The 23,928-nt window shown below is 42.4% G+C and overlaps 1 protein-coding gene across 1 annotated transcript in view; it reads left to right on the top strand.

The window, feature by feature from the left end:
* The window catches only part of LOC310858091 (solute carrier family 23 member 2), a gene marked incomplete at both ends in the record, with an annotated part of 77,601 nt that overhangs the window by 17,851 nt on the left and 35,822 nt on the right, over positions 1-23,928 (top strand). Inside the window, 2 exons of the mRNA XM_083764149.1 lie at positions 3,881-3,998; positions 15,461-15,617. Coding sequence (XP_083620275.1) covers positions 3,881-3,998; positions 15,461-15,617 — 275 coding nt within the window. The remainder of the gene's footprint in view (positions 1-3,880; positions 3,999-15,460; positions 15,618-23,928) is intronic.

Below are 23,928 nucleotides of genomic sequence, written 5' to 3'. Positions count from 1 at the left end.
AACTCTCGGCACAGCCTGTCGGAAACCCCCTTGAAGTCTGCATCCTGATCCAGCTGGAATACAAGCTCAAATGCTACCGGCTGAAGCTAACTCCATAGAGATAAATAGGCTGGCTGTCTCGACCCCTGAACCCCTGTAGGGCAGGGGTTCTCGACCCCTGAACCCCTGTAGGGCAGGGGTTCTCCACCCACGGGTTGAGAACCCCTGCACTACAGTACGATTAACGAGACGCCCACCATACAGATCGCCCACGGCGCCATGATAAAATGTAAGCTTTACAGATCTGGTCTGGATTATTTCCTTGACATCTTAAGCTCCATACAGTGACTCATAATGCTAGAGCCAATGTACAAAATACATACAGCCTTTCTGCAGTGGTGTGATATGAGCTGGAGCTCATTATAGCCTTGAGCAACCCAACCGGAAAAACTATAAATCGATGAGAACCGATAGCTAGATATGAACAGTGGAAGACCCGCCATATACTGTACATCAAGGCCGATATCTCACAGACATCCTGCAAGAAGATATAACGTGACAAAATGCAGGCTTGAATGACGTACTAGATCATGCAAGGACAGCATTGTAAACTTATATACCGGGCTACAGTATGTGTAGGCAGGCCACACCATAAAGCCTTGAATAGCTTATATTATTATATGAAACATCCAATAATGGTATACTAGTACAAACTAGGTGGATAGAGTACAGTTCAAGATTTCAAGGTTGTAGCCTACTATATTTTTACAGCTTGTGTACAGGTACCGTACATACGTATTTTAATTTGGCTTCCTTCAGACAATTCAGTAGCATAGATAATAACAGTAGAATAATGATACAAAACGTGAAAAGATTTAACCCATTTTGGACTGAGGTCGATTAAAAAAAGGCTTCTACATTTTTCTGAAAAACCCATGTTTCAGCGGTGTCAGCAGTGCTCAACCTTTTTCATGTCAAGGACCCCCAGAATTATCTCTATTGGGCCACGGACCCCCATCTCAAAATATGATAGTTCCAGGGACCCCCAGAAGCAAATATTTTAGTTAAAAATGTTCGCTCTGAAATATATATTCAAAGATTTGCACCACATTTTCACGATAAAAAAAAAATAGCAGACCTATACAAGCTCGTAGCACGCCACTCGGTGGCGCGCTACGACTGTACCAACCAAGCCTGTTCTAAAACATGCCAGCACTCTCCTGCAGCATTTCCACCAGCCTCCCTCAAACCTTTTGTTATGCATTTAAGCAACTTAACAAGACTTGGTCACTATTACCGGCTGGCGGCTGACTGTCTTACAGGCAGTTTTGTGTGAATGTGGCAATTCAATTCATTTAGACAAAATTTGGGTTCATTAAGCCGAAATGCAGTTGGCTTAAGTAAACTTACGTGGGAAATCCACGTGGTGGCGAGCATACCGTAGGTATGGAAATGCTATGAATAGATTTTCAAGAGGTGTGTGTGTGTGTGTGTGTGTGTGTGTGTGTGTGTGTGTGTGTGTGTGTGTGTGTGTGTGTGTGTGTGTGTGTGTGTGTGTGTGTGTGTGTGTGTGTGTGTGTGTGTGTGTGTGTGTGTGTGTGTGTGTGTGTGTGTGTGTGTGTGTGTGACAAATCTACAGTATAGGAGCTTGGAGAGGATAGCCAGAAGGCTGACAATGTGCAGATTTTGTGCACATATTATTTTGTCAGTGGTGTGTCATTGAAACCTTCATAGATCATATATTGTAAGAAGAAGAACTTGTGTGACACATTTTCACAGAATCATCTTTGGGCCTTTTGGACAAAAATGTGAATTACTCGCCGGCAAATATATCGCCTCATTCAAAACTATTCCTAGTTGTTTACCCATTCATACAGATTGAGGCGGTATGGATTTTTAGACTTGTGAACCGGCTGGTATTTCTTGGCTTGTTTTGCATTGATAACCGCCTAACACTGTATGTGAAAATGAATTACGGTAGCAATGTTGGGGGGGCAGCCTGAGGAGCATTATTACTCATTCTAAGCTGGTGGGACTGGGAGGGAGATACTGCATATCAATTGTGCAATTGTGATAAATGTGAGTCCAATAGTTTAATCCATAGTATTTAATCTTCATGACGCTGCTTTCCTGGGAGTTGCCCTTTTATTTACCTTTGGCCATTAGCCAACTCCAACCCAACCCAATGGTGAAATTTGTCTTTGTTTTCCTACTGCCGGGCCCTGGATAATGTCATTGAAATACATTGAATGAACCTTTGTGGGATTTAAAAGGGTCAGTTCGTCCAGTCCCTGCCGCCATGTCTGTCTGGATGATAATCGGCCACATCCTTCTTAACCCTTTCATCACCCATGCTCTTTCCCACCACACAGTCAGCTCAGCTCAGAGGCACATTGTCTTATCTCATATTTCTGAAACTAGTTCTGCTCTGTAATATGTGGCAATTCAGGGACAGAGGTAATATGTTCATATTATTTCAGGAATAATACAGTATGAGCACGCTGGCTGTTACCGTTACGGCTACCTGTCTGCCACACAAAATGATCAGGGGGTCCAACACCTCTGCCACCCTCTGAACCCTCAACACAGAACTGAACCCCTGCTGAGTTGTTGTTTTGTTGGACTGCATGGCCACGCAGGTAGCCTGGAAACCAGACAAATCTGCTGGTGCAAAAAAAAAAAAAAATCTGGCCCTGCTCGGCCGTGATTGTATTTCGCTTCCCCCAAAGTTGTGGGGCACCAATCAGAGCCCAGTATGGTTTATCACCGGAGGCATTTTTTAAATCCACCCCTTGGAAATGCACCCAGGTTCCACACAGAGATTCCAGAGTAATATCTAGGTAGTGATATTAGTCTGGCAATGCCAGGCCAACGCACAGGTTCATCTTAGTGGTCAAGTTCTCTGATAATACGGCCTCATCAATTAAGTGCATTATGTGGAGAACCTGACACAATTGATGATATTCAGACCGCGGCCATCTTGCCAGGTGCTAACTATAGGTGCAACTTCCTAGCCTGGGTTCCAGATTTGCTGCGTTCCGCAGGTCTGAAATGTCACTTTGCAATGCACACCACTCAGTTCACACGGGTGTGATTCTTTTTGTAAGTATTGGAGTTTGGCTGTCAATGAGAACTTGCTGGCAAGATGGCCTCGGTCTGAATATCGTCAATGGTGCCAGGAGAACAACCTGGGTCAATGTCAACAATTTTGGTCGACACTGAGCAAAAGTCACACCCCCATTTACATCAATGCTTCCGCAGTGGAGAGGGTCAGTGACTTGGGTCATATGAGCTTCCAGGATGTACGTTGGATGTCATGTTATCAAAGATTCTAGCCACCCCAACCTCTGGCATTAGTAAAAAAAAAAAAAAATCTCTTCCCTGACAATCAGGTGTATGAAAGAACAGGCTAAGATAAACAAATAATAAGCTTGGGAAACACACATTTCCAGAAAGGTACGTGGGACCAATTGGTGATTCAATCACACCATATACTCTACACTCATATTTATAATGCACCCTATACAGTACATGTAACGTTTTGGAATGAATCCCCAAAGCACTGCTTTAACTCCAAAGACTGGTTTATTGACTTATCTTGATAGCAACACATGAATCAATGCAAGAGTGAATGAATCAATGTGCTTCACCGACAACACATAACATACTGACATCTGGGCCTTTTCTTCAGTGGTGTCACTAGTATTCTGAATTTCTGACATGCCAATATCAGGCAGATATGTGTCCATATCTGCCTGTACCAGTGTCACCAAGACAAGTACCCTGCTTCTTGGCGAATACCTTGATTCTGGTTCTGTTTTCTAAAACATCTCTCTCTCTCTCTCTCTCTCTCTCTCTCTCTCTCTCTCTCTCTCTCTTTTCCCTTTGTTTTTTGTAACAGGACAGTGTGCCTGATCCTTCTGTTCTCACAGTACCTCAGTAAAGTGAATGTTCCAATGATTGCTTACAAGGACAAGAAGTGGAAGGTCTTCCAGTATCCCCTGTTCAAGCTCTTCTCGGTGAGTCACTCTGAAGCTTAAAGTCTGATTTATTAGTTGTCCTGTAATACGACACATTGTGAGCTTGCAGATCTGTTTTCACCGCTGAATATTGTACTGTATGTCGTCGGTGACTGGACGTCTCTCAATCACTCTCACTCTCTCGTGTGTGTGTGTGTGTGTGTGTGTGTGTGTGTGTGTGTGTTTGTGTGCTCTTCTTTTGGGCACGTGGAGGCACAGTACAGACTGACAGCAGCGCGAAATAAATCCAAGTCAGACATTTACAATAGCCTTATACTGTATGTACTCCCATTGATGATCCGATCATCATATAACATTATTATGCATATGCATTTGAAGTATTTATATTCTCTTATATTTAAGAAGATGAAGAAAATCCCCACAGACAGACAGACAGACAGACAGACAGACAGACAGACAGACAGACAGACAATTATGTAGCCTACACTGCAGTGTTTTATGTGTTTCCTTAAGCAATTGATTAATGTGCTTGTCTGACCATATTTCGATGAGTCTCCTCATTCGACCACGTCTATCAACGGTAACGGGACATCTTTGCGCCGCGTAAAATATAGTATAGTTCTCCGTCTCCAACTGTGTTTACTCCTCATTCATTCACCACTGTTTGCTTCATTTTCTTTATTTGATGCAGTGAATCGAAGTCAGGTGCGCAAAGCGAAACACAACTGGGAATAATTTGCTTTATTTTAACCAGAATTCCTTGTTTCATATATTGTCAAGTCAAGGTTTAGAGACTGTAGATTTGCATTAGGGGACATGACGTAACAAGGTAGCCTACATAAGTGTATTATACGAGCAGGTGCAAATGAATCCATCCATCCATCCACATTGTTGTGGTACGTCAACAAGCAATAGGCTACTTTGTAGTGTCTACGTCCAGGATAGAGGAATATCACCTTTATCCTTTTTTCTTGTCAAAATGGCAATAAGTGCGCTATAGCCCCGGTGCAGAGGACCGTATACAGGCCCGGCGCCACGGTGGGGCAAAGGGGGTGTTTACCCCCCTAAATCAACATCTTTGCCCCCTTAGATCAAATAGTTACAGACAAAACTAGAAAAAGTGCCCTTCTGGGCACAGGTCTCCACCAGGATAGGAATGTAGGACATTGCAGCTTGCCTTCATCTGGTGGTTGGATAAAAGGGCAACAAAAGAAAATTATCCACAGATCCGTGCAGTTAGAGGTAAAAACACTTTTCGGCCAGTTATAGCGCCACCTTGAGGCTGAGTTGAAATTGTTCATGTGGCATTTCGTCCTCGGCCTAGTGGGAATGTGCGTGCACAATTTCACGGAAATCACGTGATGTGTTCATGATTTGCAGCATTTTGTTTGAAACTGAGCACTCCTGTGAACTTTGGAAGCCAATCTTAACCAATCAGGATGGAGTCTGAGAAATCTGAAAGATCGGTTTCGTTGAATGGCTCTAGAGAGACTGTGTACCAATTTGCGCGATGTTTGGACAAAATCTGTAGGTGTACTGTGCAAAAACTTGTTTTGCACAAAGCGGCCTCCTGGTGGCGCTATAACAGGCCGTTCTGGAAAGTTTGGGGCAGAGGTTCATCGTTGGCATCCAGGGAGTGTGTGCAAAATGTGGCATCGACCGGGTTAACGGTGGCCGAGATTAGCTGCTCACGGACACACACACGGACGGACACACGGACGGACGGACGGACGGACGGACGGACGGAGTGCAAAACATACTCTCCCCCCATGCCTTCGGCCTGGTGGAGACAACAATGGTACATTTCCGAAGGAAGCCAACGAAATCGTGCGCCACTGCCCTGTGAACTAGATATGCAAATGTGGCGCATTGTCTTCATGTCCAATACCTGCCCCCGATTGCCCCCTCTGTCATTTCATCCTGGCACCGGGCCTGACCGTATACGTAGGGGTCTAGTAAGTACTGTAAGTATTTATAAAGCACTTTTCAAAACAAAGTTACAACGTGCTGTACAGTGGTCAACAAGGTAATAAAAACAATCAAATTAAAACACAAGATTAATAACATGACAAAAAGAAAAGCAAAACAAAACAGCAAAACATTGACCTACACAAATAGGCCAGGTAGACATTTCACAGCCCAAAATGCAAACGAAATAAATATGTTTTCAGCAACTTCTTAAAAATGTCAACAGACTCTGCATTCTTTATGGAAACGGGGAGGGCATTCCACAGTGTGGGAGCAGCTCACATAATTCCGGTAGCAGGGTAAGATTATGACATGAATATAAGATATCAGCATGATATATATCAGGCATAAGAACAACATGGCACCAGCATTACTTATTATATATAATATCAAAAATTATCAAAGATCATGAACGTGTCTGACACCTTGATGCCTGCAAGGTTTTATAGATGTACTGTGCACAGACTATAGACTAATGGTATACATTGTACACTATAGTCACTGCTAATTAAGTGGAGCAGTAAAACCACCTGCATGGGCTGGATTAAGTTGGCTACAGTTTTGTGCAAGCCGTCCCAACCTAGAGGGACATTTATTATGTAGCAGATCTTTTCTTCAGCAGCATGACCACAAATGTTTGGTTTGGCATCACGAGAACAATCAAGCAGTTCTATAGGTAATGAATGAAGTGGCACTGCTAAAGCATTCCTTCATGAATAACTTAACCTTAACCTTCTGTAATGTTTTTCACCAAAGGATTAAGTTGAGGCAACTTTCTCTGAACCACATATTGTTTAACTTTAATGTCACAGATGTCTGTCGACATGTGCCGAAACTATTTTAATGTACATATGTCAACACAGATCATCGATGTCAGTCATTCGAAATTCCCTCCAGCAAATGCAAGCCCATGCGAAACCTTTGGAGGGGTGAATGACACTATGTACAGTATAGGTGAGGTGGTTGTGACGGCTGCAGCAGACAGGACCTATTTCTAAGCCCCTCAGGTAATAATATCTCTGTCATCAGGATTTATCAAAGTGTAGGCTTTGTGCCCCCGATTGAACCTGAATAACTGTCGCCTGACTGGCCAACCTGTCTTGTCTGGATGATGTTTGTGACCATGATCTGCTATGTATATTGACTATATTGGAGTTTTATTTTTATTTATTTTATATATTGTTTTTATTGTTTTGTGTTTTGAATGTTCTTTGGTTGTCTTGATTTGGAGTTTGTGTTTTGTTATTGTGTGTGTTTTAGTTTAGTTTTGTATTTGTCACTCTGTTTTTATTTCTCAATTTACTTCTATATTTGTAAAAACAAAAAATGAATAAACAGAACATAAAAAAAAAAAAAAAAGTGTAGGCTACCACCAAGGTGTTGGGTTGAACACCCATACTGTCCTTCAAGGACCACCCACCCATGTGTGTACCTCAGTGTTCCACTAGTAAGTAAGTAAGTACATTTTATTTATGTAGCACCTTTCACAGAGAGGACTCACAAAGTGCTTTACATACAATACAAATACAGAACAAAGTAAACAAGCAGACAATGCAGATAAAACATGAGCTGTACAATTCAGCTCAAACAAGACAACAATATGATCATCATAAGTACATAATAAAACAAAAGGTAGGTTCATTAAGTCAGGAGCAACTGACTGCTGGAATGAATCATCCAATTTCACTGAATGATGTCCCTTGCTCAAGGATAATTCAATCATGCTGATGTATAGTGTTTTTCATTAGGATTTCCTAGCAATATTTATTATTTTTACATTATTATTATTATTATTATAGAAAACTATAACTAGTATTAGTCACTAGACACAAACTAATAAATCTATAGCCAAAGAGGCTCGCTCCACTTAACATATATTTTGGAGCCAGACAGACCAAATAGGGTTATTATAATATACTCATCATATTATGATAATTATGTACAGTGATGTTCGAAAACGTTTCCCACGCATTTCCCTTCAGTGCATCAGTCTTTCTCTCCCACGTCCAGGAAAACTTGGACAATCTAAAAGCACATGCACGCACGCAAGCCCTCGTTTCAACAGCTGGGCCTACAGTAGGCCTGTTACTGTACATCAACAACAGCGACAACACCAGGAACGACAACGACGACGACCATGCGATGGGAATCGGCCACACTGTACATGCAGTGAATGGATATAATAATGGAAGGTGCAACAGTTTTAAAAGCGGCATCAATCAACAAACTCATTTCAAAATGTAAGCTTTCAAACTGAATACGTTAATTTGCTTCAGAATACGCATTTGAGGGGTATCTCTGATGCTCATCTAGACAGAAGACACTTTATACACTCACACAAGACCCTATTTCTTGGCCTCGCTCGATGATGTTGAATTCGACGAGGAAGTAGAGCAGCGACGTCGCCCAGATCCTCCTGCACAGGACCCGTGCCACAGCCACGTGCTAACAGGCAATGCTAACCTTCCCGAATGAAAGCAGTGTGCACACTCGGTTGGCCGCGAGACCTACAGTTCGCCTATACAGTTAGCACACCGCAGGTAAAAGGGACACTTCACGCTTTTTGCAAAAATATATATGTTAATGACGTTTAGAAGCTTTAGAACACTTTCCCGGGGGTCTTTATGTGTGTAATATGTGGTTTTAGATATTTTAGATTGTAGCAGTGAGCCCAGTGTCTCTGATGTCATGGACACTGGTCTCACTTCCTTCCTGGACTACAATTACCAAAATACTTTGGTGCACTGCTCCTCCTTGTGGAGTACTGAGTACACATGTAGTCCAGGAAGTAAGTGATCCCAGTGTCCATGACATAAGAGACACTGGGCTCACTGATACAATCTAAAATATCTAAACCCACATATTACACACATAAAGACCCCCAGGAAAGTGTTTTAAAGCTCCTAAATGTCATTAACATATATTTTTTAGCAAAAAGGGTGAAGTGTCCCTTTAAACAACCAACAGGCTGCGGGTCCCCAAAGCACCCTTGTCGAACCAGCACTTCCTCAGGAGGACCCACCTCCCCTCCCCCCCCCCCAGCCTCCCTGGCCCGCTCTTGGGGCGATATCATGGACGATGTGGAGCCCGTAGAGGAACTTCCATCCTACCAGGAGGATCCTCTCCCAGATTACGGTGGTTAAATAATCCTCGATGAGGCTGCTGTATACGCGTTCCCGCCCCTCAACCTGATCAAGCCAGATCAGGACTCGACGGTTGTCTCTGCTCCTCGTAACCCCAGTCTGGGGCTCCTGGAGGTCATAAATAGCTCCTCTCCTATACGACCGGCCGTGGCAGCACCCACTTAGACGGGACCTGCTCCTCAGGCGGGGTCCAAGATATTTCACCCGGACCCAAAGGCCCTGAGCCTCTGGCTCTGGCCCGTGAGAGGATGGTCACTTCCGTCCTGGACTACAATTCCCATAATGCTTTGGTGCACTGCTAGTTCTTGTGGTTAGGGGGCTGTCTTACTGAGACAACATGTAGTCCTGGAAGTAGGTGAGCCCAGTGTCCATGACATCATGGAGCCCATAGACACTTTTAAATGCTAAAATATCTAAAAACAGATATTACCCACATAAAAACCCCAGGAAAGTGTTTCTTGTCTCCCAAACATAATTAAAATAAGATCTGGTTGCAAAAGGGGTGAAGTGGCCCTTTAAAGGACCACGTCACCACTTTTCAACCTATCTTCATATAATTGGTCCTCAGTCCTCACTAATAATCATGATAAAATGCCACCATTTTTTTCTACTCGGTCTGTGTCTCATAGGAGGGCTGTGGGTAGTTCAGAAACACGTCCACCAGTGACATCATCGATGGGGAATCCAAGCTAATAGAAACTGCAGGCTTTCTATTACTGAAAAGTTGCAATGCGAAATTGGAAGCCATCGTTCTCACGATAATACAAATCTAAACATATTTGTAAAAAAATCTTGATTAAAAAAAACTCGATGATGACGATGTCACTGGTCAACTTCCCACAGCCCTCCTATGAGACACAGACTGAGTAGGAAATAATTGTACCATTCTTTCATGACCATTAGTGAGGACCTACAGTATTATATGAAGATAGGTTGAAAAGTGGCGAAGTGGTCCTTTTAAGTGCTCAGATGGGTGCATGGTCCACGTGCATTTTCAGAGCATGTTTATTTCCTATTTATTGATGCCACAATATATTTTTTACGCTATTAAAAAAAATATATATTATCGTTAATTTGCAGCTATTATTTTGTGGCCCACTTGCAATATCCTCATGGCCCACCAGTGGGCCCAGAGGGTGAGAATCTGGAGAGAGAGAGAACTTTTACTTACCGTGCACTTACAGCACAACCTCCTCTTTAAAGTTACTGACACATCATGTACACATTTTGCCCCCGGCCAGTTTCTAGGAATCAGGACTGAATGAATGAGAAATTCCTAGAAACTGGCCGGGGGCTAATGCTAATGACTCAGCACAGCAGTGACTCACAACCACATCAATTAAATGTAACATGCACATTCTTTCATACTGGTCTTTACTTTACAGTTTACACAGGGGTGCGGTTTGTTAAAAACTGAGAGAGCAGGTGCAACATCCCCTCACCCCCCCCCCCCCCCCCCCCCCCCCCCCCCCTGCACGCACGCTCACACGTTATTTCATAATACGACAGGGCCGTGCAGAGAGCACTGGGGGGGCAGGGGCTCAAACTCCAGAAAAGGGCACATGTGTGGGGCTGGTCTTTTTGTGGAGTCCTTCCCTCCCATTTCATGTCATTGGACAGTAAAATAAGCAATATGTTCTCATTAGTCTGAAACTAAAACTGACTGATGGCAGATTAAAAGATAATTCATTATGATAGTGGAATTTATCATTACTTGTCAAATGTTCGTCTTGAATTGCCCCCCCACACAAGCCCTTATTGCCCCCTACACAAGCCCTTATTGGCCCCCACATAAGCCCTTATTGCCCCCCCACACAAGCCCTTATTTGCCCCCCACAAGCCCTTATTTGCCCCCCACAAGCCCTTATTAGGGCGAGCGTGTGTCAAGCCAGGGGCTTTAACATCAAAGCTCCACGGGTAGATAGCTATCAGCCTTTCTTAGTAAGGCCTGTTCACTCGTTCCCACGTATTTTCTACACTCAATTTCATTCATGAGCGCTCGTTGTCACCCAAGGCATTTGTCATACAAAAATGCTAAATATTTATATCCTCGCACTTTATAGCCCAAGAAGTTGCAGTGAAGACAGCACTATAATTGTATTGTATATAGTCATAGAACGCCATAGTACATATGTATAGCATAGTAGTAAATATGTATAGTTTATATGTATAGTGTATGTACGTATAGTTTCATTATATAGATATTCCACTGTTACTTTCTTAGCTTACGCATGTTTCATGATAAATGCTTTTATGTGATGTATTCCCATGCTTTTGTTCTTGCTTAAATGTAAGTCGCTCTGGATTAAGAGCGTCTGCTAAATGCCTAAATTGTAAATTGTAAGGAATTTCACCCTGCAGTGATTTTGTGTGGCTCAACAGCGCGATACATGGTATTAGCACAATTTTTTTTGTTTAGTTTTACTTTAAGTTCGATTACTTCATTTATCCGGGGTTGTCATGCAGCCCTCCAGTGCTGTATGCTTTATTGTTAGATTTTTGGTCTATGTTTTTTCTGTCTCTCGGCTGCAGTTTAACACAGTTTAACGATATTGCGGTTATTCTGAAAGTTACTGTGAGACGGTAAATGTCTTCTCTCCAAAATTGACATGATAAAGCTCCCTGTTGTCAATTTGTCACACAACCAACATGGACATTAGAATTGACTTCAGTCAATTGACTGAAGAAACATTACATGACAATGCGATCACAAATCATAGTTATTGGTTACAATATACTGTAGATGCAATCGAGCTGTAACAGACAGGTACTGGAGATGCGAATGTTAAGCAGGACCTGTCAGTAAGGGTAGGACAGAATAGGGGGAATTGCCAGAATAATCAGGCACTGGTACAGGACAGGTACTGTAGATTATTATTCCACAGATCAGCAGGCGTACAGAACTGCAACATCAACGGGAGGATGCTCTCAGTAGATGAAAATTCGCTGTCTAACTATAGAAGCTGGCCTAAACTGTCTGTCTGTGTGTCACACTGTAGGCTTTCTAATGACACAACCCGCCTTTGTTTTGGTGAGTAGCAAAAACGTTCTTTGTATTTACGCTAAAGACGAGAGGCTGGTCTGCATTCATGCGAGCCCCGGAAGTTGACAGTAACATAGCTCTAAATGCAATGCATTAGAGCTATGGACCAGAGTTTATGAGTGTCATGGCAAATTAGTCATGAAGTCATTAATCAATATTAATAATCAATTATCAATTTTAAAATAGTTATCAGTTGGAAACTGGGGACGTTTTCACGTTATCTCCGTGTCCCCTATAGGGTAGGTACCCTCACAAAAAAACATGCAGTAATCCTGGTCTCTATACTGTTCCTTCTACGTCCAACCGGGGAAACTCCCGCCTGTCAGATGAAATGAAGCGGCTTAGACTCCTCATGGCATGCATTGAAGGAAACACGAGGTCAGTCCGTTGCTCTCCCCAGGTTGGCAGAGGGAGTGTAGTGGCCAGGATTACATAAGACAATTGACACTGGGTGAAAAAAAAGTGGGTTTAAAAAAGACAGCAAAGGAAACTGCTGACAACCAAAACACTGACATTGCAAAATAAAACGAGGGGGGAAATAACAAACTAACAGCAAAGCACAAGGAAGTGTTCATGTTCTCTTCTCCTCTCTTGGGTTATTTGTCATTACTCATTATACAGATTTAAACACGATGTGAAATGTGTCCTCTGCTGAGGGGACACCATAACAGAGTACATTTGAACTCCTGAGTCCTTGTTGCTGTTAGAGTGAATATAATATCCAAGAGAATATTTTTTTATTATACCTGTTTTTGGCTTCTCGAAATTGCAGCAGCAAGAGAAAATAGCAAACTAGAAATGCAATTCACAATTTAGGCATTTTAGCAGACACTCTTAATCCATTAGCGATTTATGGTAAACAAGAACAACACATGTTAATACATCAAATACATAATAGTCATCAGGAATCATACGTAAGCTACAGTAAGAACCTAACATCCGTCTAACAGTGGAATCTCTAATGAATATTATATAGAGTGCTATGTCTACATAATGCAGATCACATTTGTATGCCTCTGTCTGTGTCTTTGCAGCTGTACTTTAGTAGTCGTTGCACCCGGGGTGTTTTTGACTTGAGAGCTACTTGACCAGTCAAGTGACCAGCTCAACAAGATGTACCCACCCAAAAAATATATTATTATTTTTTTACCCGAGGAGGCTATGGAATAGCGGCACTGGCGTCACAGAACTAAAAAACATCGCATGGATGCACCTGGGACGTATCCTCAGTGATGTATCCCAAGGTCATCTATGTTTTCGGGTCTCGCAATATCATACCCCTCACTCAGGTGACCCAGCCAGAGTGATCAAGTCCTGACACTTAATTCAGGAGTAGGCTCCACCGGCAGGGAAACGGTGGTGCTGCAGGCTCCGCTTGCGGCTTGAATGGCCCTCCTGAATGCAATGGGAGTCGCATGGTTTGACCAAACATTTTTGTTTGATGAGGGGGGAGGGGCAGAACACCACCAGCAATCAGCAATCAAACACAAATGTTTGATCAGACCATGTGACTCCCATTGGAAAAGCATTGTGGTGGCCCAAAAAACAAAAAGAATGACCAAACATTATCTTGATTGGTGTTTGGTACGTGTGAATGAGGCCTTAGTGATCATTGTGCCATTTTAACGACTCGAAAAACAATCATTTCCACATGATTTGTAGTAATTAATTAGCCTGTTTAATCTACTAGTCCTTACCTGTTCTGAATATATGAACAGCAAATGATGTTCAGTGTGGGTAATGCAATGTAATAGATCACATTACTGATAGGGGGGGGGGGGAATTGTTTACAGATGGTCTAACAACAACAGGGTTTTAGTCACACTGGGTGCGCGCAGAGCTGTAACCTGTCGTAGTCAGTGTCCAGGCTTTCAGGGTGCATGTAGCCTATATGGCACAGTGGTTGAGGAGGGAGCGGACAGTGTGGTGTCGAAACAGCTCGTGTGTTCCTTAGAGTATATACTCTAAGGTGTGTTCACGTTAACATGCCCCCGTCCAACTGTCAGAGCTGGCTTTCAGGTGCCTGTGCCACGCAACCCCCGCGTTGGCCGCGATGCTTCCCCAAAGAAGAAGTTCTGTCGACTGACGCAAGAGTAGCTAGTAGTATCAGGGTCTAAGTTGTTTTCCCTGTGTGGGTCTGTTACACGTTGATTTGCACTAAGCATGCCCCGACATAAAAAAAACTCAATATTTTACGAACAATACCACTAAACTCTGGAATAAATACAAACAATTATTATGTCCAATTCTACTTAAAATCTTGCAGAATTGTATTATATTGGTGGACACTTTAAAGGTATATTCAGTGATTTCACTCAAAAAACCTTAGGTTTCGTTTTTGGCTGTGGGACCCAGCCTTTCGTCCAATCAGGATAGAGAGTCAAAAACGAAACCTAAGGTTTTTTGACCCCCAGGGGTTAACTGGGGACAGGGAGGAACTCCTCATATGGCCAGCACACTATAGTAGGGAGGATTATCACAACAAAACAAAAAAATAAGTGATATTTGAATTAAGTGAAATCACTGAATATACCTTTAATTGACATTTCGTATCAACTGGGTCTGTTTGTAATACAATTGCAGCAGGATCTCAGAACTAATTCCAGCTTTGTTTTCCGTTACTGACTCAACCCCTTTATGTTAGACCTATTTATAGTGTGGAGATCCAAAAACATTGCCTGGATCCTTCTCTTTTAAGGCTTGCAGGCTTATTGCTCATACTGTATGATCATAATTTTAATCGGGGGTCTCCAGACTAATTCCAAAAATGGAACTGGAAAACAGAATATATTGTGATGAATCAAAATGGAGCTTAAGTTATTAAGTTAAAATGTAGGAAGGGTCTGTGACCTATGCAACGCATACTGTGTGTACTGCAGGACCTATACGCGTTTCGACCAAAGGGTCTTCGTCAGGGTCTGTCTGTCTAGTTGTATTTTTAGACCAACCCAGTTGGTCTAGTTGTATTTTTACCTATGTTTGTATTGGGCTTATGCCTGGTAATAAATGTTATGCCGCTCTCTTGGCCACATCATTACTGTGATTTGTGTCTTAGGAACCCTGCATGCGGGTTGTGTGTGTGTGTGGGTGGGTGTGTGGGTGTGCGTGTGTGTGCGTGCGTACCTTTATTCTAGACATAATGGTTAATGCATCTCTGCTGCTTTGAATATTTATTCTAGTCGTAATTGTTAATGTATCTCTGCTTTGAACCTTCATTCTAGTCGTAATTGTTAATGTATCTCTGCTTTGAACCTTCATTCTAGACGTAATTGTTAATGTATCTCTGCTTTGAACATTTATTCTAGACGTCATTGGTAACGTATCTATGCTGTGAATCCCACTCCTAGGCCTTGTTTGGGATGTGCGGGGGCTGGCTGGTCTGCTTCCTGCTGACCGTGTTTGATGTCCTGCCATCAGAACCCGACCGCTATGGTTACCTAGCCAGAACCGACACCAACTTGGACGCCGTAACCAGCGCTCCTTGGTTCCACGTGCCTTACCCAGGTATGTAAAAACTAATGATTACTGTGTTTTACGGAAAAAAGAGATCAACCAGGTGCTCAGTGGAAAAGCTTTTTTACTTTAATAAAGTACCCTGATTTTACATCCACCCTCTCCCTCCTCTTCCCCCCCCACCCCCCCTAACTTTTTAGAGTGCTCTTCTTTCTTGATGTTGTGTTTTGTTTAGCTCTGTGAAAAGAGAGTGGGAGGTTTAGGAATTGTTGTCCTATGCACCTGTTGCCGACCTTTGAGGTGCCTCAATTCTTCTAAATAAACGGGACGGGGCTTTTTCCGCGGTGATATTCTCATTATGCTGCATCCGCCTCGCCGATGTCCGCGAGTCTGAAACCTGAACAAAACATTGGCAGTGATGCTGGAATCAATGTCATGCTTATGCCAAACCAAGTGCTCTGTATGAAATAAAATAATAATAGTATTTTTTTTCCGTTTCCCTGCTTTGAAATCTAAACATGCAAACGCACAACCCTGTGTGCCTTAATTCCGTCACCGTGTCGCATCATGTACGTTCTGAACGTAGCCAAACCGCCGTAACGTCGGAAGACAATGAGCGCTGCTCATCTTGATACGATAAAGTAATTAAGCAAGGTTTCAGCCTGATCGGAGCCACATTGACTTCCAACGGTTCAATATTTCTCCCCCAAAAAAGTATAAAACACAAAAAATATGCCCTGGCAGAGTGCACAGGAAAGTTGCCGCTGATTGATCCAGCAGGTTGTGAGAATAACTTCGGACACAAAGACAAAGACAAAGATAACGCAGTCCCGCCCCCTTTCATGACCACGAGCGGCCCGGGAGAGAATTTCCAATTCATTGCCCTGTGTGTGTGCATGCAGAGAGAGAGAGAGAGAGAGGCGCCCTGTGTCAGTCTCGGGTCTCGCGCTTGTATGGCACCCTGCACGTACGTACTGTTAAGTGACAAATTTGTCTTGGAGACAGAGTCACAGCTGCATATACATATATTACATAAACATTCACAGAAAGAAAAGAAAAACACCATGAAACACATCAACATAAAAAACTGAGATATTGCACTCATTCCCTTGATAAAGTGCAACTAGTCAATATAGTGCATCTAGTCAGTTACGGTCACTGCCATTCGGCAATCTCTGATTGAGCATTTTGATTGACAGAGGAACAAATTAGTGCTTAAATCTATTATAGTCACACTGTGGCGTTCTATATCTCCTACCGGATGGCATTAGCTTGTACTCTCTGTTCAATACATGTAAAGGGTTACATTTAGTTCACCCTGAAATCATTTTGGTATTGTGTGCACTGGTGACATCATGATGATTTGGCCACTCGTGTTGAGGAAGGCACTGATGTATCACAGGACTTATTGGGGGGGAAAGTATGCTGTAGAAAATGCATAGAGAATTCTTTATAGGCAGAGATGGTGTACATAAAGTGTGATTTATTTATACTTAGGCGAATGGCGTGTTGCACGCCAAAAATAACAGATCTACAAGCTCACACAACGCATGCTATTTCAGCACACGACCATGTCATGTGACTATACTGTATATACAGTAGTATAAATAACAGTGCAGATGAACTCCCATGGTGCATTCATGAAGACAGCTTAACACAGTGACATGTCGAGTATGCCTCATCAGATGAAATTAAGCATGCTCAAAACATTACTGGGTGTTTTATTTAACACAATTATTAGTGCCGGCATTTCTTCAAAATAGAAGCTCGGGGTGCCTGGAAGATCATTTATGCCCCCCCCCCCCCTTACTATAGGGGGTTGCCAGATGTGTTATACATGTTCAATATGACAGTTTGTCACAGATCCCCTTCACATTCAGTAGATCCTGTGATCTTTTGTGGCCAGATGTAATTTTACGGGCTCTAGTAGGACTATAGTAAATAATAAAAAAATAAATCGCTATAACATTTTGTAATAAAATACATATTTAGCACCATGCTCGAATGCCCCCCCGTCCCCCGTCCCCCTGTAAAAAATTGCTAAAATCGCTAAAACGTAGCAAATTGAAAAAATAATTACATTAATCTTTTAGTTTCTCTAACAACCAAAAAATGAATCTTGGTTGAAAAAAACTAAAGTTGCACCTTTAAGCCACACAGTTGGTCTGCACACATGTAAAGCTTCTGGGTAACATGTAAAGCGCTATAAGCCCAAGATATTATTATAAATAATAATAATAATATCTGGGACTTATATAGCGCCTTTCTAATACCCAAAGACGCTTTACATGTGTGGGGGCCGGGGGGGGGGGGGGGGGGGGGCGGGGGGGGGACAGGAGAACCTATAAAGATAGGTTGACTCAAGTACAGAAAGCTTGAAAGCATAATACTTCTAGGAACTCACTCAGATTAGCTGTGCTTGCTTACACAGCAGCTGGTAAAAAAAAGGTTTTCTGGAAGTTGAAGATGTGTTCATAAAGACGTATAAAACCTGTCAGCAGTAGTCAGTTACCCAGTCCTGTCCCACCTATTATCTGCTTAAATTTATGCACGTTAGCTGGCAGACATCTGTCAGACATCTAAACCAAGCCCCATAAAAGCACGCCCGCCTGCAGGCACGCACGCACGCACGCACGCACGCACGCACGCACGCAGGCACGCATGCAGGCACGCACGCACACACCTCCATCTCCTCCTTGGTGGTCCGTCATTGTCGAAGATGCAGACGTACGTAGCTTTCTTGTGCTGTGAGTTTGGCATTAGGCCTATAGTATTATAGTATTTAGCCTAGTATAAGCATGAGGAACGCCAGAGTGGATGATTAGCTGACTCCAAATCATCCTACTGCCATGCACACTTAAAGGGGACTATTATTAACATACCTTTGAGCTGAAATAATAAAAATGTCCCCCCCCATTCTGTGTTTCCTAGAACTGGAGGTCTGAAAGAAATCATTACTCCATTTTGGGCGGGAACCCCTTTTGGTGTTAGCATTATGTTATGCTTTAGCTGTTGAAAAATAGCAGATCTACAAGCTCATAGCGCGCCACCGAGTGGCGCGCTGCGAGCTTGTAGTTCTGCTATTTTTGAAAAATCGAAGAACCACTGACATAGAAACATAGCTTTTTCAGAAAACTGTTATCTTTGAAAAACAAAGAAGGGTCCCGCACACTGTCAGAAACTTGCCAAAAATGTTGCTCTTTATTGGTCAACGTTTCGGTCGATTAGACCTTCATTCAGGACAGACGATAATTTGTCTGTCCTGATGAAGGTCTAAGCGACCCTTCTTTGTTTTTCAAAGATAACCTTTTTAAGTATGCTTTATTGCCCTACGCACCTGTCACTAGCCTTCTGAGGTGTGCATCAGCCTTTTGCCAATCTGAAAGAAATCATTAACATCGTGAATCTTAGCCCCATATGTTCCCTCTCCCTACGCTCATTCTGTAGCTCCGAGATGAGGTCACACACTGGGCCCCTCCCACCGCGTTTCAGAAACGGTGCAAGTTTCCGAAAACATAGTCTCTTATCCTTACCAGACCATTAATCCAAAACGTGTAGGGCCGATCCTGGTTTACACTAATTCAAACCTAGGATCGGCCCAGAAAATCCAAGTCGCCATTTGAACCGAGCCTTTACGTCCCGTCTTTTGTCAGTCGCTTCCATGTTTATCAAGGAAGTGTGAGTGTGCGCGTGCATGTCGAGTGAACTGAAGTCAGTTGGAAATTTTCGACTAGGGGAGGCGCCGGGGAGGCGCTAAAGCTTTTCAACTTCCTTGATAAACATGGAAGCGACTGACAAAAGACGGGACGTAAAGGCTCGGTTCAAATGGTGACTTGGATTTTCTGGGCCGATCCTAGGTTTGAATTAGTGTAAACCAGGATCGGCCCTACACGTTTTGGATTAATGGTCTGGTAAGGATAAGAGACTATGTTTTCGGAAACTTGCGCCGTTTCTGAAACGCGGTGGGAGGGGCCCAGTGTGTGACCTCATCTCGGAGCTACAGAATGAGCGTAGGGAGAGGGCACATGGGGCTAGGTGAATCTCATCTTGATGATGTGATCAAGATGTGATTCACCATGTTAATGCTTTTTGTTAATGTGTTTCATTCTGTGTTAATGAAACACAGAAATGGGGGGACTTTTTATTATTATTATTAACAGCTCAAAGGTATATTAAAGCTTCCATAAGCAATAATACAGTAAATCCTCAAACACATTCCTTCCTTCAATAAAAAGCCGCCCCCCTATTAATTACCGGGGGTGGCGTTGAATTAAGTATATAAAAACTGTCTTTTATTAGCCGGGTTGTTTTTCAAGTGCCGTATATCTGTTACCTTCTCTGCCCTGGCTGGCTGTGCCTGTCACGTCAGTGTCCAGATGCCGGTGGTCGCGTTGCTCGCACTCGCGCACAACAACACAACAAACTAACAAACAAACTTCGGGAGAGAAAGCCACTATAAGCACTTTTCATGGCCACGGACAATAAAACTAATGAGAGCCGCGGGTTGAGTAGCACTGCACTGTCTACATAAATGACATAAGTTGAGCCTCTGCATACGCCGGTAAGGTCGTTGAGGCTAGTGCAAGTGCTACGGCAAGTCTACTCTATGGAGGGAATCCTCAAAGTGACACATGTTTTTTAGTTTAGTTTTTGCCATTCATGATTCAAACACTGGTGTGGTATAAATGTATGCCTTGACTGTTTTAGTGTCATTATTATTTAGTGTATTTGTGTGTGGGCGAAATTGGATGGTTTTAATTCACCACCTCTGTGCCCAACCCACTTGAACAAGTACGTTTAGACATAGCGGTCATGAATCAAACTTCGCATTGTCAGTGGATTATCGCTGACTCTTGCACATCAGAAAGACACATACATAGCAATGAGACAGAGAAAACACTGTGCTGTGTAATTACTGTGCATGATACGTTAGAGGAGTCTAGAAGGCCCACTAAGTCATGGTTAGTAGTACCACCCCCTGAGCTGAGCAGTAATTAGATTCTGAGGAGCATACTGTATCTGCGTGTAGACACAAATCCAGAACCCGTGACACGTGTAACACGCCACGGCACCACACGTGCTGCTTTGTTCCTGGGGGTGCTGGCATTTTTTGAGGGGCGCTAGCACCTCCTATGTCCAGCTTTTAGTGTGCGTGTAAACACAAACTTTGTCCTAACACCAACATTAAATGCCATTGATAATGAATGAAATGGCAGGGCTTGACATTAAGGGCTGTATTTTGCGTGTCTTAAGTACCCTAACTTGAGTAAACTAAAGACCTGGATCAATGCTCTTTGGCCACTCAGAATAGCCAAATGGCATTGATCACGCCTCCAGGTCTTTAGTTTACTCAAGTTAGGGAATAAGACCTGGTACTTAAGACACGCAAAATACAGCCCTAAGGCTTGTCCGGGTGTCCGGGACAAGTAATACATCTTCAGTGCATTACATTTTTACTTGTCCGTTGGACAAGTGACTTCTTGGTTTCACTTTTTCTGTGACGCTCCTAGCAGCCAACAATATTGTCTGGCATTATTGTTTGGCTTTAGTAATAATCACCTTACCAATATCATTAATTGCCCTAGAATGTCTGTGATCTTAAATACTTTTCATGTATTCCAAATACCTAGCCATAGATCAGTCCTATCTGTGCACGACACGTTTAGCAGACTGGCCCACGTCAGCATTTAAACTTGTAGCACTGCGCGTGCACTCACCCAATAATTAATTCCTAAGACTTGGAGTCAGATATTGTCTAGCCTGGGGTCCACCTATGTTTTCTATGGCATAGGCAGCTCCCGGCAGGATCTGCCGGGAGAATCTAGACATGACATGAGACTAATTAATTACAGCGACAGAGATCGAGTGTGTGTCTGTACGTGTTTGCGTGTGTGCATCAATTTAACGAAGGTGCAGACGATCAGAAATCAGCAGAGTGATCGACTGTATGCCGTATTGAAGTGGACTTGGACCCAGACTTTTTTTTCTCCCTGGAAATAAAAATGTCTGTGTTTCCGAGGCTAGATATTGTCCTTTAGTTTCGTATCCATTTGAAAGTTCTGTCAGAAAACACATGTTAAGTAAAATATGCCACTATATATAATGTCGCCACTTCTCCATGAGGAAAAGCTGGAATAAAAATATGAAAACTTCCTTTGGGTACAGTCCCCAAACGTATGGGGCACACAATTGACAGGTGTTTTGCAATTGGTGTGGGGTAATTGATTACACCACCTATTTTGTGTGCCCCATACATTTGTGCTTCCTAAAGGAACTTTTGATATGTTCAGTACTGCACTCACCGGAGAGAATGTCGTCCGTGTGCAGCTCGTGGAATAGTGGAGATATTGACTAAATACAAGTTTTCTGCCAGAACTTTCAAATTAATATAAAAATATATAATATATAAGTCTCCGGAATTAATTATTGGGCGAGTGCATACGAAGTGCGTGCCTGTGTGTGTGCGTGCGTGCGTGCGTGCGTGCGTGCATGCATGCAGCAGGCCGACAGGCTTTTAGTATTGGGCAATTTATTTTTTCATTAACATCCTATGGCAGGCAAAATTGTCAAAAATGTCAAGCTTTCCTTTTGCTAAGTAGCATGTGAAACTAGGGGGTTTTCATGATTCTGAATCCATTCCAAGCATTAGTGTTGCACAAAAACCACTCCTTGGGCTAGAAACGGCCATAGACGTCATGACAAATGTGATGAGGTCACCACAAATGTTCAAGTTCAAGTTTATTGGTAATTTAAAAGAAACACACCTTATACAATGTATTCGTTTTTTTGTTGACCAAAGGGGAGTGTTGGCAGAAGCCTCAGCATATAATGCCTGCCCTTTTAATATTCCAATAGCTATAAAGTATGAAAATAAAACAAAACTAAAAAAACAAAACTAGACAAAACAAACAAAAAAAAGGCAAAAACTAAACGGAAAAGGACAAAAAAAAACAATAATAATAATAATGTGGCTATGGCTGTTTTTAGCCCAAGGAGTGTATTTTGTGCAAAACTAATGCTTGGAATGGATTCAGTCAGAATCATGAAAACCCCCTAGTTTGACATGTTACATCACTTACATGCTACTTAAAGCAAAAGGAAAGTTTGACATTTTTGCCTGCCACAGGATGTTAATGGTAGGGTCACAAGAAACCCCTATAAAAACAATTGCCCAATATCGACAGCCGGTCAGCATGAAGAGATGAACAACAAATTCCATGTCGATAGTAGTTTTCAAGGCATCTTGTTTGAGACTCAAGTGTTGGACAGACGGACAAACCCCTCTGTAGAACCCCACCAGGAGCGGAGCGGGGCTAAATACCCTATATTGGCCTGAATATAAGACTACGTTTTTTTCAAATGGAAATATCCTAAAAAGCGCCGTCATATTCTAATCGGGGACTATAGACTATTTGACATTCAGGCTTGGATTTTGAAGATGCGTTTTACAATGGGGTAATACTTATATTGCCCTCGCTCTGCGCACATTCGTATTATGAAAGGCATTTCATACGGCGTTCCTGAATATTTTAGCATTGTGGGAGTGTCCATATGTTAATTATTTTCGCTTTGCGCAATTTGCTATTAAGCCCCTTGACCTAAAAACACTCAGCGCATAACGATTAGACGTGGGTCTGACCACCTCATAATCGCAAAAAGCACTGTTTGATTGTACACTTGAGCGGCTCTGGGAGGCTGCTAGAGTGTTGCCATGTCTGTTTATTATAAGCGGCTTCTTTTTCTGTAAAGTTGCTTGTAAATATTGGTAGTTGTACTATTTGTGGTTGCTTTTCTTGTTTCTAAAGTGGTTATTTGGGCTTTTTTCCTAATGTTGTTTAAACCAGTGATCCTCACACAGCACATTCCCATGTCAAGGATCCCCAGATGAATGCATTTGCCCAACTAAGGACGGCTAATCCAAAAATTAAATTAAAATTTTCCAAGATTACTTTTGAAAATAGCAGATCTATACCAGCTCACAATGCATTATGCATCACATTCATTCATTAAAACTATGAACTCTGACTGCAGGGGGATATATATAATGATTATAACAATGTGCAAGAACATATTTAAAAAGAAGGAAGAACTTTATATTTGTGGACAATCAAAATATGTTTTTTTATTTTAATGTGGTGTCATTAAAATTAATCTGGATATGGCAGACTCACTATCTAGAAAATAAAAACATGGCACTTCATTTAAAATAGGTTACAGACCCCTGTTATATGCGCTTATTTTTAGACCTATTTACTTGTTTCTATGAGACATGGCAACAGCCTCTTTTGCGTCTTCTTTTTGTAAAATGTTGAGATTAGAAACGGCCATAATTCTTTAATTTCTCAACCTTAAAAATAAATAA

Source organism: Protomyctophum parallelum (assembly GCF_964188405.1).
Source record: "Protomyctophum parallelum genome assembly, chromosome: 4".
NCBI classification, from domain to species: Eukaryota; Metazoa; Chordata; class Actinopteri; order Myctophiformes; family Myctophidae; genus Protomyctophum; species Protomyctophum parallelum.
Note: the sequence above shows the minus strand (reverse complement) of the source record. Positions and strands in the feature narration are given on the sequence as shown.